The sequence below is a fragment of the Enoplosus armatus genome, chromosome 16, assembly GCF_043641665.1.
Source record: "Enoplosus armatus isolate fEnoArm2 chromosome 16, fEnoArm2.hap1, whole genome shotgun sequence".
NCBI lineage: Eukaryota > Metazoa > Chordata > Actinopteri > Centrarchiformes > Enoplosidae > Enoplosus > Enoplosus armatus.
In genome coordinates this window covers 9,133,395-9,152,403 of record NC_092195.1, presented here as the reverse complement: position 1 = coordinate 9,152,403, position 19,009 = coordinate 9,133,395, and the positions used below count along the sequence as shown (strand labels likewise).

General features: G+C 42.3%; 1 protein-coding gene across 1 annotated transcript in view; it reads right to left on the bottom strand.

Moving 5' to 3' along the window:
- Nucleotides 1-19,009, bottom strand: part of cdk6 (cyclin dependent kinase 6) — a 32,331-nt gene extending 13,322 nt beyond the window's left edge. Inside the window, exons 1-4 of the mRNA XM_070921266.1 lie at nt 18,860-19,009; nt 17,640-17,993; nt 13,354-13,489; nt 8,791-8,958 (exon numbers count right to left, since the gene is read on the bottom strand). Of these exons, the coding sequence (XP_070777367.1) occupies nt 8,791-8,958; nt 13,354-13,489; nt 17,640-17,863 (528 nt within the window). The 5' untranslated portion in view covers nt 17,864-17,993; nt 18,860-19,009. The remainder of the gene's footprint in view (nt 1-8,790; nt 8,959-13,353; nt 13,490-17,639; nt 17,994-18,859) is intronic.

The following is a 19,009-nucleotide window of genomic DNA, read 5'->3' as shown; positions in this document are numbered from 1 at the left end:
TGCTAGGCTAAGCTAATCGCCTGCTGGCAGTAGCTTCATATTCAAAGGACAGACATGTGAGTGGTATCAATTTTCTTATCCAAGTCTTTGTAAGAAAGTGTATTTCCTAAAACTGCTGTCTTGTTTGATAGTCTGACCACTTGTGCCCTATCTGATTTGGCTGTAGTAAGGCTGTGTTGCCAGATCTCAGTAATGACTTCAATGACCACAAAAGTATAATGATCCAAAGAAATGATGGATCAAAGTACAAAAATAATACCCAATAATATCCCATCATTTATCCTTTACATGATGGGCAAATTATGATGAGTTGTTGAAAACCACATTCTTCATCCCTCCTCTCTATCCTACTCAACTCCCACCTCTGCTACCATGATGCAAACGTTTTCCTGTCACTCTCCATGTGGACTTCCGAGGGGGGACCTTCACAGTGACCTGATGCCATGAGGATGACTGAGGCTGGGGCTTAAGGCTGCAGCGCCGGAGGCACTGGGGCTGATGGAGCTTGGCCGGGGGCCCGTGTTTACATTCCCTCTCACTGAGGAAGCCCAGGATGAAAGAGCACCACTGCACACAGACACATACCATCTGCGCGCACACACACACATGCACACTCACACTCACAGACAAGTACTTTGGATGCACCAGAGGCCAAATAACTGTTGTAATTGAATCAATAAGAGCATGATTGCAGGTTTTAACTTTCAGCAATTACTGAATAAAATGGAATAAGCATTCAGAGCAGTCAATGCCACCATGGCAATGAATTTAACATGTATTTTATACAATCAATAGAATTGACACAACATTCTCTAACTATAACTAATAATACAGTAACTATAGAGTCATCCCTTTCGTATCCAAGGTCAATGACCAAAAAAAGTTATTAAGAAATTATCAAATTCAAGGCAAAAGGTATTTATAATTTGGAAACTTGTTTCATTAAAAAATACAGCTCTATATTGATGAGACCTGTGATTCATCTAATCAATTAGGACCAGCCAATTCCAAAATAACTGGAAAAAGGCAGTCGTGATCTGAAATGCAACTATCGCCCTATTTCTATTCTTCTTGTCCTGTCAAAGCTGCTTGAGAGAGTTGTGGCAACACAGCTAGTTGACCACCTAAAGACCAATCAACTCTTTAAAATACCACATCATAGATCTAACTTTGGACAATTAGCTGAACTCTGGAACACATTACCAACTGAAATCAAATTAATTCCAGATATAAAATCTTTTACAACAAAGTGCTGGCTAAATCAAACCAGAATTGTACCCATTTTTTAGCTAATTGTATGCTAAATTACTAAGGTGTATTGGTGGTATGTGTATTTTATTGTATTTCCATATATGTTAGTGTATTGTGGTTATATGAAACTGAATTCTTTTAATTACACTGCACATGTTAAAACCCAACCAGGGACAAGAAAATTGAAGAATTAATGGAAACTTAGCAATAGTTAAACTCTCTGTGCAGCAGTTTCTTGCTCTGTATTGGAACTATGTTAAATTGCATTGTCCCTGTCAAATCAAATTAATAAATGAAATATATAAATTAAGTAAACAGCTTGACCGTTTCATGCTTCAAGTCTTAAGCTAGACTTTGATTACATTCCTGAAAGCAATCTACCACAAATTAGCCTTCCTACATGAATCTAAGGAAGGAAAACGGATAAAGGCTTCAGAGGGTATAGGCAGGCCACATATGGGAGAAGCAGAGCGGATGTTATAATAATAATAATATGAGCAAAACTATGCACTCTGAGAGTACAGTGGAGCTGAGGCTGTAATGTTGTGTCTCCAGAGAGGCCCCATTCGAAGCTCTAGCAGTCAGCCATGTTGTAAACACCATTATTTCACTCCTCCCTCACTTTCCCTCTTTCTCTCTCTTGTTCTGCAAAAAGGACACTTTACAGTCCCAACAATACAGCTGCACCAGGCCAAGAAAGGAAATAAGGCAGGAGAGAGAGATGAGGGGGAAAGGTAGAGGCTGAGGGAGGGAGAGACAGAGCTACAGGGCTAGAGAGAAAAGTGCAAGAGCAGCACACAAACTGTATACAGTAAAACAGAAAAAACGGGCACTACAACTGTTGCCAAAGTATGCACAGTGTACAGGAATGCAGCATGGGGCCCTCAGCGAGCGAAACAAAGACAGCACAGTCAGTGGCTCTCTCTCCCCAGTGCTACCACATCCGCACATCATTAGCTGGAAAATTCCTGATATATGCTGTAATTTTTTCTCTTTTTTTCCTCCTCTTCCTCTTGCCGTTGCTGGTACAGACAAGGCTTTAATATCCAGATGCCGGTGCGTGCACATACACCATACACACACCGATCAGTACCCCCTTTTCCCTACCTGGAGCGTTGCCAAGAGACCATCAACAATTAATACAGTAAAGTGCAGAGGAGTGTGTGAGTGTGTGTGTGTGTGTGTGTGTGTGTGTGTGTGTGTGTGTGTGTGTGTGTGTGTGTGTGTGTGTGTGTGTGTGTGTGTGTGTGTCGGGGGTTCAACCTCTGCTCTTTCCGACACACTGAATAGGGGGTACACACAGGAAAAATCAAATAAGACCTAACTGCATGTGAGGGCGTGTGTGCACACATTAATAACTATGAGATTGTCTGCGTTTCAATGTGTGTATGTACAGTATATCCCTGTTCATATATGTGTGTGTGAACTGTGTGTTTGCTTATGTCAAATTGGGGCCAGCCCCTTTGCTCCAGCCGGCTGCAGTCAAAGCATAGAGGATGGCTTTTCCTTTTTTTTTTTTTTACCCATGCGGAGCCGTTTGAGGAGATATCTAAACATTCCCAGAGTGCGCTGCACGTGCTCTCCTGCGTGCAGTGCAAGGGTTTTTCCCTCCTCCCTCTCCCTGCCGCTGCCTGCCTGCCTGCCTGCCTTTCTTTCTGTCTGTCCAGAGTAGAAACACATTGTCTGGCAAAAGAAGACATTCACAGACACAACTGTCCAGTTCATCCTTGGTCACCACTGAGAAATTTTAGTTTTGTCAGTCTCTGTTCTTGAAATCTGTTGTGTGCTACCGATGCCTGCATGCATGGTATATTTGGAAGATTATGGGAGTCATCAGGAAGCATGTGGTTTGCCAACTTAAAGCCAACTTATCTACATTATCATCACTATCTTGTAAGATTATTATAGTGTGCCACAAGTGAGAACACACCAATCTACACTTTCCCCGAACCCACACCCACAGATTGTAACTCTCATTCATACAGTCAAACAATGGCCCAAAAAATGAAATGGGAATCACTTTCATAATGAAAATACAAATCCAATGAATAGACTCTGACTGCTCTTGAAAGCTTTGTATTGTAAAAGCATGTCTGCTGTTTGAGCGCGGGCAGGAAATCTGGTTTCAATTTGTTTAATGTCGTCAGAGATATGGGTGTCTTATTCTGGTAAGCGTAGTGGGAGGGCTATAAGCAGAGGGAACTAAGGGGAAGAATTGGGAAAATACCTTCGATCAGGTAACAATTTCACTCCTCTGCAGGTCACAAGCAACAGAGTTTACAGGAAACTGTGGCGGTGACTGTACAGACTGTGTTAGAAGATAATATTTTTTAAAAACCAATACTTGGTTAATTTGATCATATAAAAAGGAAATTTAGAAGCCATTTATTCACTGAAAAAGACTTGAAAGCACCAGACTTGAGAGTCATAAAATTTGCTTTGGCTGTCATGTAACTCAATAACAGACTCACTTAAGATAAGCTCAGAGGCAAGACAAAAAACATTTTCGCCACTAATAAGCTCATCTTGTCATCTCCTGTAAATTATGGCACCCCTCAGTTTATTTTGGTTTCAAGCTAGAAAAACACAAGTTCGAGTTCAACAACAAGTGCTAACATAAAGGTCTGGTGGCATTCCCCTTGAGTTTTCCAAATCCAATTTGACAGGCAACGACATGCGCATGACATGCATGAGAGAGGAAGCTGATGGGTTTCATGGGATCATCCTGTCGTGCTATAATGGTTGCCAATGTGTGGAAAGACCACCATGGTCAGGTTTACTGGAGGTTACACCTGACCTAACCTCCTCTGTCACTTCAAGAGAAGGAGACGTATTCACTAGGAGTCGTAAACAGAACAAAATGTTCCTAGCTAAGTTAGTTCCTTCTTAAGAGTATTTACCAAGCTTTTACTTTTACTACAGAACTGAGAAAACTCACGCGCTAATGGTCAGAGTGGATGACATTATGTTTCATGAGTTACTTCCATTGTCGACAGTGACTGAATGACAGGTGACCGATCTGCGTCAGTGAATGTGAAATAAAATATTAACCGATACACAGGAGCAGAGGATTTAACTAGATTTTGGTGTGACAAGTGCGTTTTGGTTTGATGAATAATTCTGACAGACAGCAGAGATATTTCTATTTTTTTTTATTTCTAGTCTGTAGGTAGTGCAGAGTTATGTAAAACATCAGTATTATTGGTCTGTTTGAATCTGTTGGTGAACTGATCCTGGAACTGGATCCACATTAACTCACCTGTCTTCAAAATATCCTTTTAAAAGTTCATTATCATTGTATTTTTCTGATTGTGAGCAGATCTTATGAGTCCTCTGGGCTCCCATTCCTTCTCTCAGACTTTTTATTCTCAAACCAAAAGCCTGAGAGTCCTAAAGTTTGGACTGGGCCAGTTAGGGACTATTTTTAGCCTTGTATGTTTTAGGAATATGTCCAATGACTTTGGATGGATGGGTTCAAGTCAGATGTTGAAAGGTTTCCTTCTAACTTGCTAGAAATACAGATTTATACCAGTATTTGGATGTTAATATGTAATGTTTTAACTGCATCATACAAAGGCTCTTGGGTTGTATTTTGCTGTAGCATTTATTTGAAATTCAAACATCAAAAGAAGTGTTTTTTCCTAAAGTGCTTTGGCAGAAATGGGATCTCAATGAGATGAACAGAAAAAAAACCCTCTCCACTCTTTTCTGGTATGTCAGATTAACCCATCAGCTTTCCCCATCTGCCTGTCACTCAAGGCAGTACAATGAGCCTGTAGCCAGACTGGGGTCATTAAAAAACCATCAACAAAGCAACGGACCTCCAGGGACTGCCAGCGGCAGCCTAATCTGGACCCCAGTACCAACCCAATGGGTGGTCTCCCTCTCTTTCGGGGAGGGTGAAATATGTGCAACATGGTAGGTGGGTGATGCCGATGGGGCCATCAGTCACACGCAACCATGCATGTGCAAATGCATCCACACTCAATCACACACAGAGACCACATTTTTTTGTCAATGACATATTAACAATCCTGCCTGTTGCTAGGTGAGAAAGCAAATTCATCGCAAAAAGAGAAGTTTGAGCAATGCTGGTAAATCATCAGCAAAAAGTACCAGAGTGCTACTTTCAGTTAGTGACACGAACAAAAACAGAGGAGCAAGGGACTCTTTCTGATAACTTTATGCAAATGCTCACTTCAACCATCTTGTCATTCTAGAAGTGCTAAATGAATCACTTTGAAAGTGAGAGAGAAGTTCCTTGTTCGCTTAAGCAACAGCAGTTCTCCAAAGCCCATCTGTCTGCCAGTAACGGTGGCATTAGGTGACTAAATAAGCAACTGCTGGTCTGTTGGGTAAAGGGGAAGATCCTCTTAAATGCTGTGTGTATTTGTGTATATGTGTGCTGCACACAGTGTAGATTATCTGCTTTTATTAGCAAGAGGAAACACTGAACGGCTGAATGGAGATTGTGTGTGTGTGTGTGTGTGTGTGTGTGTCTGTCTGTCTTGGACTGATAGGGGGATTCCAGACACAGGCACATTAATTGAGAACCGAAGATCCCATGCTCACGTTGCAGCACTCGGCTCCGGCGCATGCACGCACTGAAACACGCACACACTCACATGCACCACCTCCATCTCATTTTCGAGGCCCAATCTGTATAACCAAGAAAGGAAATGAGAGTGTGTGTGTGTGAACAGATTCACATTCAGTCGTGTTGTGTGCCTCTGTGCATGCATGAGTACTTGGGGACTTGATATCTGCGACTCATATGTAAAAGGTGAATTCCCGGGTAAGTATTCTACCCTCGACAAAAGGTCTCCCCATCTACTCATAAACGTAGTACAACATCTACTCAAAGACAAAACCTCCTGTGAAACCACACACACACTGATTATTGTGTAACACTGTAATATCTATGGCTAGGTGCGTCACACTCTGAGAGTTAGCCGTGTATTACCACCAATCAGAGTGATAAATTATGGAAATTAAATAATACTGACTAGTTTTATCTGAATCATGAAAAATTACTCTTGATAATAATACTGGGCAATTACAGTTCATGGCCTGGACTACAATCACTCATTAGTCAAACCCAAGCTTAAAATTTGAAACTCATGTAGTCACAACCGACAACCATCTGTCCTGACCTTTCTAAGACACATTTATCATTACTTCTTTATAACTGATTCTTAATAATGAAAGCACCTGTTAACTTGTTGTGATAAACACTTCACCAATTACCCCATCATTACATTTCAATTATCAAAAATCTAAATCAATTCCAATGAATTCATCACTCATACTCTTCTGACAATATTCTACTTTAGAGTCTAAATAAACTTCCTGTGATGTGTTGTTTGGCTTTCTGAGATCTACACGACTGATTTGCGGTTCATATAATGAGTGTAAAATATTAAGCATAACATAGGTATAATGAAAATCTAATCAAATAAATATATTTTTTAAATAGCCTTGGTGTGCCAAGAAACACAAATCTACTAAAAGACTGAACTAATGCGATAAAAAGCTTAAAACTCAAATGAGGGCCTGCCTTTCAGGAGAGAGAGGAGAACCTAAAACCAGCTACACTGAAGCTGTATAACAAAATTTTACTTGTTATAAATATTTCAATGAAGAAATCCCCCTCATAACCTGACTTCTCCTGGTTTCATTATAAAGGGTTTTGAACCTCGACTTACAGTGAACCATCATGTCTTTGCTTTATGCTACGGTTTTAGGTTATGCGTTTACTGTCCCTGAAGAAATTGGTCACAGAGCACGAGTCCTGATTACGTAAGACATACAGTATCATGACATGAAGGGAGGAGCACCTGCTTGTGTCCACTAGCCCGGCTGCTCATCTCTTGTTGCGCAGTGACAATGGCCCAGACGTGTGTGCCAGCTTGATGCTGAGAGCAGAATAAAAGTTTGCATTCTTCCCAGAGGACGTTTATGTTTACTTTAGATGGGCAGATGCTGCACTACTGGATGTACTGGACGAGCCTGACCTAAGTTCCCATGAGCTTTGCTAACTTGGCATAATGAGTTGCATGGCCTTCACCTGCAGCCCTCATCCTGCCTCCAATCATTCTGATGCCTCAGCAGCAGATTGGGTGAGTAACATTTTGTTGTCTGTCCGTTGTAACAGCAAGTTAGCCGTTAGGCAACTATTTACACTTTTGTTTAAATCTCCTTCTGAACGTGAAACAAACACAACTCAAGCGTTAGATTTTTAGATTGACTGAAAGGCCTGTGCTAAAATCCAGTTTAAAAAAACATCTCTTGGTAAATAAAGGCTTATAACAAGGTACTGAGCTGCTGTTGCTGGCTACCTTAATCTTAAAAGTCTCATCTCTCCCTATTTCAAGCTCTTCCAAAGACTCCTTTCAGCCTCTCTCTCTATTTTATCTGGTCATCAGAGCCCAGAGCTCAACAGTTGGACATCAAAGTACCGACAGCGGGAAGGGAGGGGTGTCTGTCTCTCCTCGTCTGTCCCATCCCTGTCTGCAACAGCCACTGAGGGATTCCTGAGACGGACCACAGGGGCCCTTGGCTCTCACTTTACACAGAGAAACTCTATCATTTGGCCCAGTGCTGCAGAGCTAACCACTGATGCCCTGTAAGTGCCCGCTACATCACATTAGACGCTTTTCATCTAATTCTCTGGAGATGGGACGGTAGTTCAAGGCGGCGTGTCTGTGTATGTCAAAAAGCTGAGTTTGACTAGTGCAATAATATAAATTTGCTATGATAAAAAATATGCAACACGCAGAGACAGATATTTACGCATACGTTGACTCTACAGACTTTTCACAAAAGATCCTACAACTGACATTTCCTTGATACAGCACACATGTGGAAAAAGTATACTTTTGTAAAAAGAAGAAGCAATTACTGGATAATGGAGTTAAAAATCAAAGTGTGAGGTTTCAAGAGAAAAGGAGGACACAAGTGTGACAAGGATATAAAAAGTACCTCAATGAGGGGTGGCTACTTTCTTGTTGTTATTCTCTCACTTGTTTTTGCTGATGTTTTCTTTGTGTATAGGTTTTTTTTGTTACGTCTCTTTCTGGTTATGTGTATATTCACTTTAAAAGAAAAAGAGGGTTGCTAATTCAAAAAATCAGATGTAAACTTAATCTAAATTTGCTTTATTCTCAATAAAAATGTCTCAGCTAGCTCATAAATACAAAAACATTCAGACTTCAATTTCAGCAACATGAATGAAGTGCCTTTTCAGCAAGAGGTACAGTGTGGAGATTTTGAACATGAGATTAATGATGCTGATGTATACAGGTGCAATAGTCTGTCCTCCATATGACATCATTAACTAATATACTAGATCATGTAATATTCCCTTATCCAAGTCTATTTCTGTCCATGACCCAGTTAAAACATCCTGCGACCCACTTTTGGGCCTCTATTCATCAGTTGGGCTCACAGTGTTTGGGAGTGTTTGTTTTGAGTCGCTCTGCTGTGAGAAACTATTGGATGAGTCCCACGGAGTTCAGAACTATGAGCAACATAACTCACCACAGAGGTGAGCGCCATCTGGAAGCTGTAGATGCGGGCTAGCCCGAAGTCGGCCAGTTTGATCTGTCCTCCGCTGGTGACCAGGATGTTCTGTGGCTTCAGGTCACGGTGGACCACGCGGTGTGAGTGCAGGAAGTCCAGCCCCTGGAGCAACTGGTACATCATATCCTGTAGGACAACAAAACAGAAAGAGAGAAAATAAGAGAGAAATGAGGATGAAGGAAGGTTTTTACACTGATGAGTGTGAGATCGAGCAGACCAGATGTTTGAAGTTTGATTACATTTTTCATATGTGGCTCTGAACGATTTAATCTGACCTGATGAATTTGATTTCAAACATAGTTAAGCCTTGATTGTCCTTGCAAAATGTCAAAGACAGATGGCTTCAGGACCCCACACCTCTACATCAACATTTGAATTCATTCCTCTGTCAAAGCAGGCAACAAAAGGCCTGAATGACAAGACCCTGCAGTGAGACATTCAAGTATAAAGGCTGAGACATTGTGGCACGGGGGGAGTTAACTAGAGGAGGCCTTCGTCTTTTCTTGTCAACTGTAGCAGATGTTTGATAACTGACACACACACACACACACACACACGATAGAGGCCCCGCTCTGTACAAGCATGGATCCGTTTCTCAGCAGCTGTCCTGCTTGAGTTAATTGGCACTCGTTCTCTTTGTATGCCGAAAAGCTGACCTCAGAAATGGCCATAGGCGCTGCATCCATGACACACTAGCAAAAGTAAATAAACTGGTGTGATGGCACTGAACTATGCCGAAACCAGCTTAGACTTGTTCTTTTCTAACCGAAAGACTCACAAACAGGTCCTGCACCTGTAAACAAATAACAAGTTATTACAAGGGATCGTGGCCAGGTGGTTTTGGCAGAGTTGTGGTTTGGATTGTTTGATAAAATAAAGTCTAGGGAAAAATATGTCAGGTTACAGCCTAATAACAGATCCAAATCAATAAATATGGAGTTTATGAAGGAAAAAATGTAATTCTCCACAATCATTTAGTCTGTAACAAAACCAAATGCGGTAAAGGAGACAACGTGTAGATTGGAAGACAAGAGACATTTTTAAGTGAAATGCTGTGATGGTGGTGGTGTGTTGCATCCTAGCCTGTACACCCCCCCCCCCCAAAAAAACACACACACTCCCTCCTATACACACACCCCCCCCCCAAAAAAAACCTCCGCCAAGACCTCACAAGTGACATGGACTTGAGCCCGCAGCTCTATTCACTGGCCGGCCAGCTGGTGAGTGAGTCAAAGGGGTCTGCACACTCAAGCAGAAAACATTAGCAAACGGCGCGGGGCTGGCTGCTGTGCTGGCCATAGAGGAGGAGACAGGGTGCCCCACACAATACTGTGGAGATGGGGAGTGATGTGTGTGTGTTTGTATACACACAAGCTGAGTGTCCCTCTGGATCTGTGTTAGCGTAATGTGTGTGTATCTACATTTCCTCAGACTGTGTAAGGGTGCATCACTGCGTGTGTGTGTGTGTGTGTGCAAGCATGCACATGTGTGTGTGCCCTCTGACCAAGAGCAGGCAGGATGCATAAACAGACCTTCCTTTCTACATCTCCATCCAGCCATGACCCCTGCGAGGAGGGCAGCAGACAGACAGGGCCATAGGAGAGAGGCAGGCAGTTGGATATTTTGTGTGTGTGTGTCTGTGTGTGTCTGTGTGTGTGGAGGGGGGCTGACACAATAGCATGCCCCCCCCCACCAGTTCCTCTCCGCTTTAAATAGCCATTTCACCGTGCTTCCTTTCAGCAACATTTCCTCGTAAACACTAATTATCTCGGAAGTGTGACTCTTGGACAAACACACAAACAATCGTGGCTCCCTTGGCCTGAGTGCTATCTTCTCTGCTGTATCAATTACTCTCACGACTGAGTAATGACACACATCTCAACTATGTTCAACAGCATAACTTGCTGCATTGCCAATAGGGAAACACCACGTTTAGAAATGAAAATGAAAATCACGAAATGAATACAGCCCCAAAGTTTAAGACCACATGTGGCACAGAGTGCAACTGTGAGCCATCTCTTCGTCTCACACAGAGTTGATTTCAGCAGCAATAACACTCACAAGAGTTGCTCAACACATAACTGTCTTCAACTGGCAGCACTTCGACCTTCAAAAACCCCACACACAACTTGGTCAAGAGGAAACAAAATCACACAAAAAAGGCAACAGATCTGACCCTGAAAAAAAGCAGGAGAACCAGGAAAAAAGTAGTCAGCCCTCTGCAAGATGCAGTCAAAACATGGCTTTCTGAGTGCGCCTCCTTTTCTAATGCAAATGTACCAGAGGCAGCCATATTGTTTATTGTAGCTGGGCACAATATGGGACATCTGCCGGTTAGCGTTAGTGTAATTCCCTCCCCATGCTTCATTAACCTCCCCCTTTATGGGCCCAGAGAATGGAGTTGTGGAAGCTTGGACGGTGGCGGCGGAGGAGGGTGGGTGAGACCCAAGCGCTGGCCCGGGTGAGGAGCACTGAGGCTGGGGCAGCCCGACTGCTTGATGTCCTTCCAGCTCATTTGATTCCTGGAGGAGGACCCCTTTCATCAATAACCATGTGGTGGGTCTTGAGTCTGAGGAAGGCTGAGTGGGTGGTGGAGGGTGGGGGGGCTGAAGTGGACAGGCTGGGCCGGGGTGGGGTGTCTGCTGATGGGGGTGGATTGCTTTTGAGGAAAATGATGCCTGTTCTTTTTGGTTTAGGGTCTTTGGCTGAGGATGAATGTTTTTCCATGGTTTAGGCTGTTCAAGGGTGACGCTTTTGAATAGGTAAGCATTTAATCAGAACAGGTGTGCTAAATTTGGGACTGCTGGTCTGAGATCCACTATCTGGTGTCATCTGGTATAGCCTAGGGCAAAGTTGTTGGGTAGGGGGGCAATAGGGGGGTTACTGTGCAGTGTCCACTGTCCTAGAAATAACAGGGGATGGTGCCAGTGTCATCTTGTCACTCCATCATTGTCCTTTTGTCCCCTCAAGGCTCCAGCTGTATGGATGTTAGGAGAAAGCTAAAGAAGGAGGGGTGCCTCAGTATGCTTCAAACGAAGTGCTCGTCGGATCGTTGAACAGCGTCGGAAACCTCCTCCTTTTCTGAGAACTGACAATCCGACAAACAAGCCACTTCACACAACGACTGGCCGACTGTGCGGAGTTAAGAAAGTGCGCAGGATTTGATCCCAAGCTGTATTTTTTGCCTTCTTCACACAACTACTTCCTTCACTTTTCATGTGTATAATTGAGCGGCATCATTAGTAGCTTTCACTGCTTTCTTTGACGGCACTTCACATTACTCGATTAGTTGCAGACTTATTTTCTGTCGATCAATCAACTGACTAATTGTTTCAGCTCTAAAAACTACAAATAACTATAAAATGGTTGTATATAAATGTCTAATAATCAAAATGCAAATAATGAATTATCATTTTCATTTGCAGTTACAGGTTTTCAAATGGGTGCTTTAGTGTTGCAGTAGAAGTACAATATTTGGAGCCTAACAACATGATCAACACAATTATCACTGCACCAAGATATTCACAGAAACTACAGTACCACACACTGTATCAGCTTCAGCAAAAACCCTGGGAAAGCCTCAGGTGTGATCTGCCTGACTCGTCTACGCTTGCACAGCATCCCACCAGCATTACAGCTCGACACAAAACTTTCGCACATAAACCCGGCCCTGGGGTGAAAACCAATGGTTACTCTAGCTTCCAGAACTTCTCCGTTTCAAAAATGACACTTTAAACTCTGCGGCCCCTCTGTCCAAAAATAGAGACGTACCTCTCCAATATTGCACGCGATACATTTACAGACCTTGGGGTGAAACACGATAAAGGGATTTTCAAAAAAGGTATGAGTGTGGGAAAGATTAAAATAAAAAGAGAGTTACAGAGGAAAGGAGTTGGCGACACATCCATTTCCGACCTTTTGGCAAAGTGTAAACGGACACTCAGTGGATTTATGTAATGAACTGGAGACTGATAGTGGTGCTGAGTTTGAATGTAAGAGATCGAACTACCGTGAAGTACAAATTAGCATCAAATTAGTACTCTTAGTTTTTAAACACAAAGGGAAGATTTAAGTCAAGTTTCTCTCTCTCACACACACTTTTTCTCTGTCTCCATCTGTAATACAGTGTAAACTTGGAGAGAGAGGGCAGAGTGAAAATAGAGAGGGCGAGGAGCCTCTAATTTGGAGCCCATCTGCCACATGTGCTGCCCTTCAAAACGCTCCGGTACCTCTGATGTTGGAGGGAACTGCACTCTGTCCTCTGTGTCTCTGGCCAAGAAACTCACTCAGTACCATACCGACATGGCTGTGGTTCAAGCCACAGAGGATTAGCAAATAGCTTCATTTAAATAAAAACTGGAAGTAATATTTCAAATGAAGTTCTTATGTTTTGAAATATGTCTGGGAATATATATTCTGCGCTGATGTTTTAGCGAGTCAAACAAATGTCACTCTCACGGACCATTAAGGACTCAAACTGCATTCATCTTCCCCCGAGTACTTCTAGATAACGATGGTTACCTTGATGGTCTCAGGAGGTACTCCAGGGTCAGGGGCCTTCTCCAGGTAGGTGGTCAGGTCCTGATCCACGTGCTCAAAGACCAGCGTGAGTTTGGTTTCTCGGTCAGTCCGAGAGACTGTACACACATCAAACAACCTAGAACAAGAGGAACAGGTGGAGGAGATCAATACAATTGATTTAATGGGGTCCACTCTGCACAGCCTAAAACCAATACGACGGAATCACTTCTAAATGGTATAATGGCTGCATTTATGTAGCAGATAATCTCTAATAATATGTCTGCATTGTTTGCGTGTCCGTTTCTTACAAGGGCTACTATCAACTGCATTAAGTTACTTATTTTACTTCAAAAATGGCCTATGTCTGAATTAATTCCCTCATTCACAATTTCCTTCATAATTAACACTCTGTAGTGAGTAATTTGAGATTTCTATCACGGACAGGTGCAGGGTTGAATGACAGTAACCTACACATCTAGCAAAGCATTGCCTTGGCTTTTAAGTAAAAAGTAGTACACTTTTATGGAAACAATAACTTGGTTCCACGGTGCAGAGCTTTTAAATGCTCCATGTTGCATCCATTTTACACTTATATTACACTCAAATATAATGTGGGAAAGTAAACATAAAGCAAATAGGGAGTGATTTCAGACACAGCAATCGGCACGTCAACCACAGATGTAACTAATGACGTTAATAATGACTGCTTTGACTTACTGGAACACCTTGATGTAATGTAGCCCTCTTTAATGTTATCAGTGTTTCCTGCTATGACAAGTCGAAATGTCTGCTCAGAAAATGGTCTGTTGATGCAGCAAAAATAAGACGCCATCTTAGATTTTTCTTCCATAAAGATCTAAATTCAGTTATGCAAAAGGTAAATCATCCAATAAATCCTCAACATCTGAGAGTTGAAAATATCTGCTTTGTGGATGGTCAGGAAAGCATCATCCATTCTAGGACATTTAATAATAAATGTTAGAACAACAACCTGAGTCTGGACTCTCGGCTCCTGGGAGACCACAACTATCAAGTTCTGCAGGTTACCCTGATAGTGTTGTGTCAGGTTATCCTGAAAAACTTCTTCTATGCAAAGCGTTTAAAGATTCAAGTCCATCAAGCCCCAAACACCAGCGTTTATGGTTGTGTTTCACTAGGCAACACACTAAGGCCAAGAATCCAGATTATGTCGGCAGACCTGCCAAGGCAGGCTTTGGTGAAAAGCTGAAAAAAGCTATCCAGTATGTCCTCTTCAAAGAACTGTGGACCACAAGCAGCATTCCTCCACCGGCACTATGACAACTCCTGATGCTCTATGGGAAGTCGAGTGGACCCTGCCTGTAGCTGCTGCAGAGGCAGCATCTTTCATCACAACAACACAGGAGACAAAGGGAGCCATGAAGGATCTCCCATCACACACGTTGTGTTGGCTGTACAGTTACAAAGTAATGGGTTACTGTAAATCACATTACCTTTAAAGTATAAAATTATTGTCTTTAAGTGCATGTGAATGAGCCAATGAAGTGGTAAATATGATCTCTAAAGTCAGTTTAAATATGTTGGCTACAAAACATAAAAAGGGACGATTTTATCTCCCATTTCTTAAGAGTTCGGCTTAACCTACATCTGAAATATATTTATTGACCGAATGAGACGATAAACCCAATATGGGATTCCTACAAAGCTTCCAAGTCGTGATTGGGGGTACCACTGGGTGTCAGCTTTAACTTCCAACCTCAAAAAGCAAGAGATGGATGGAATTAGAGTAAATGACACTTAAGAGACTACATCTATGACTATTACTGCATATATTCATCCTAGTGAACGTCACATCAATATTTGAAACAGCTTTCAACACGTGCTGCTATAATTCAAACTAGCTAATCTACATAAGCCGTTTAAAATCGAAGCATGGAAAGAAATGACTAAATCTCTCCGGAAACTCTTTCATTCCTTTCCAACAAGGCATCGTGCGCCCGTGCCAACACCCTTGTAATCAGTGGACTTGGAAACGCTGGAGACAGTGCGGTGAGTGAGAGGAGATTCACTCAAGGTATTAGTACTGTGCATGATGTCACAGAATAGACGGCGCCCTCCTCTTGAAGCGCTGGGGTTAAACGCCCCTCACAGCTCGATTGTTGGGCTACAATGGGGGCTCTCAGCAGACACTGAACATATGGAATGAATAATGGGCCTCATTACAAACATCCAGGGGTTGCCTGGAGTCACACAGAAGGCCCACAATGCACCCTTCCTGCCCTGTGCTGCTTGGCTATGCTGGTTGGCTGAACTGGAGGATACTGAAGTTACTCTGATCATTCAAAGAGCTGATGATTTGCACTCTTGAACCAATTTATTGCAACAAACGCTATTGCATATTATCTAAACTTGTGCTTTCATGGTCGTGCACAAAGTGTGTTCAACCACTAAATAGAAATTACATAACAAAACTTTAATGCCGACTGACGTATTTGTCTTCCAGTGAGAACAAAACCCATTGTGATCCCATTAAGAGAAAACCATTATCCTCTATTATTCATTAATACATTGGGGAATTATTGTTAGAGCCACAAGGGCACTAGCCGAGCTTCTGAAACATCCATTTAGAGCTTCCCTTTAATCCCAAAGCACCCAATATTCCATAATATATCAAGTACCAAGGACAGACCTTGTGCAGTGCCAGCATATGACGCAGTATCTGACGACTGACCTCCGAGTGAACAATTCATTACAAAACTGAAAGAAAAAGGCCTCCATGTGCAGAGCAGAGCACGGGACAACTAAAACTATAAAACCTCACTCTATGCCTAACTTTACAATGGTTATGTTCAGTAAATCCAGCCTGGCTTACAGTAACTGAGCTGGGAGAGTGTCAGCGTCTTGCTCAAGGGCACTTTGAAAGCACAGGTGAGTATTGATGGGAATATATGAAACTATCGAACCTGTGAGGTGCTTTTTAATTGGTTGTATAGTCATTTTAGAAACCAGTTACATACTGTACAGCCCATAGTGAATTTAAAATATATATATTGGTTATATATAAGGTGGTTATCTTTGGTGAGCACAGTTACTTTGAATACTTAAGCACAGAGACTCATTACTGATCTTGGGAACTCATTTGTGGTCAAATATTCTAAACTCGGCACTCACTCCAGAGCCGATATGATTTGTCAATTTATCAATTAGTTCATCAACAGAATATTAATTGTCAACAATTTTATATCGATTAATTATATAAATTGTTTCCAAGCTTTTTAAATGTGAATATTTGCCATTTTATTTTAGTCTTTTCTGATAGCAAACTGAATACATTTGGGGTTTTGACTGTTTGTCAGACAAAACTTGGGCTTTAGGAAATTGTGAGAGCCCCCTTTTGATATTTTTAACTGTTATTTGCAGCTCTAGCTAGGAAGTGAACTTTGAGTTTAGAATACTTAATTAGGTACATGGAATATATTACCAGATACATAATAATCGAATTGAAACTAATGTAGACCTTGCAGAATGGGGAAGGCCTAATCATTTGAAAGGCCAGCTTTGATGCATTCAAAGCTGATGTGTGTTCATCAATACTCATCTGTCCTCTCAAGGTGCTCCGACTACCTAAAACTCTACTCTACTCGATCAAATTTAGATTTCTTTAAGTTGATCCTTTATTTAAACATAATCTTATTGAGATCCTGAGCTCTTTTTCGAGCATTTATACACTAAAAAGTATGCATTTAAAAAGGTGCATCCACGTTGTTCTGCCGGCCAGTAACCTTTGTTGGGGGCGAGGAGGTGAAAAGCCCCCAGCTTGTAAGGATGTCGTGTCCTCGTGTCTTTTAGGCTGAAGTGATCTTTAAAGTCACACAATATAAAGGAATGTGCATGAGGTGGATCAATGTGATTGGAGCCGACCAATACTGATGAATAAGAGGCGGGCTTTCAAACTACACAGGAAACTAACAGTGAAAATGGAGAAAGTTATGATCTGACAGGTGTGCACCTACTGCCTGCGAACAGTGGCAGCAACCAGCTCGTTGTCATGCAACTCACATTTTCATAATGTCAGCAGAAAGCTGTTAAAGAAGAGGACTTCTGCTACAAGAACAGTGGACAAGCATGTGAGCAGGCCTAGCCTAAAGGTCATATGAGGCAGTAAGGTTGCCACCACAGACCATCAAAAAGGAAGTGTGTGCGTTTCTGTCTTGTACACAACATTTCTCTCACACTCTGCCCCCTCTCTCTCTCTCAAACACACACACACACATACACAAGGCTACCCACCTCTCCCCCTCACTTACCTGACAACATTGGGGTGCTCAAAGGCCTCAAGCTGCCTCAGTACCGCCACCTCCCGGATGGTGGAGAGAGGCATCCCCTCTTCCTCCGTCTGGACACGAACTCTTTTCAGGGCTACAAAGCGTCCCCCGTTCTTCAAATCTCTCGCCTTGTATACTTTCCCATAAGCGCCTTCTCCAATCTCGGCCACGGGCTCATATTGAGTACCAGTACTTTCTTTGTCCATTTTTGCAGCTCTCTCTCTTTTTCTCTCTCGTCTCTTGTTGAAAATATTGCGGGGAATCCCGGCGAGGGTGAGGAGCCAGAGAGTTTCTCACAAAGGCATGTTCACAGAAAAAAGTTGGCACATGCAATGCCTAGACGACAGGGAGACACAGATGGGGGAAGACACTATCTTTGTCAGATTTGGTCAAACTGTGCTCCAGGTAGGCAATAACAGGACTGTCATCATGTTTTATTCCGACTATCAACACAAGAGCCCCGTTGCGTCCCGACTTCCACTCCTCCTCCTATTACGCACAGCAACTCATGTCCTCCTACCACTAACACAAAGTAATGTGAAAAATAATTCAAATTAACCACATTTAGCTTCTTTGTTTTTGCTGGGGTTTTTTGCTACGTTTGCATTAAACGAAGTGTCTCGCGCATTTAAAACAATTCCCCCCACATGCAGTGTTGCTGGGGTTGTGTTCAATGTGGGCTGTCTTACTGTGTGAAAGGAAATTAAATAAGACAATTTAAAGAGAACACAGCGAACAGAGAGCACAAACCTTACCGGGCTGTTTCAAGTCAGCACAAATAACCAGCTAGCTGCTCCCCCATGTCCTGCTTTATCAAAGTGCGTGTTTGAGTAGACAAACTTGGCGAGCACGTGGCTGTCTACTGATTGCATTGTCTGAACTTCCTACAGCAACAAGTCCATTTAAAGTACTGTAAAAGTCGCCTTTCGCACCCGAAACCGCAGTAAATATGTGAAACAATGCAGTTTCAAAGAGTTTTAAAGATGTTTTCACTGGCTTAGTTAGCTTCCTCGATTTTTTTCTAATTTAATTGCGCGTGGACTCAAATAGGCTAATTAAAATATATTCTAGCAAGTCGGAGGACTTCTCATTGCAGTTTTCTTTTAAATGCGATCATATATAAAGCAACATTGACAGCCTCATAAAGACATTATCGGCACAACATTCTGCATAGGCTAAATATCCACACTTTCGCTGTTTACCTTGGTTTATGTTGTCAATAAAATGTCGTAACGTCGGCATGTCCGAAAAAATGCTGAAGAGGCATTCGTGTCTCGGATAAAATGTCCGGCTTCAAACGCATCCCTGTCCACTGTCCTCCATGCGGGGGCCACACAGGTAGTTGGACGGTG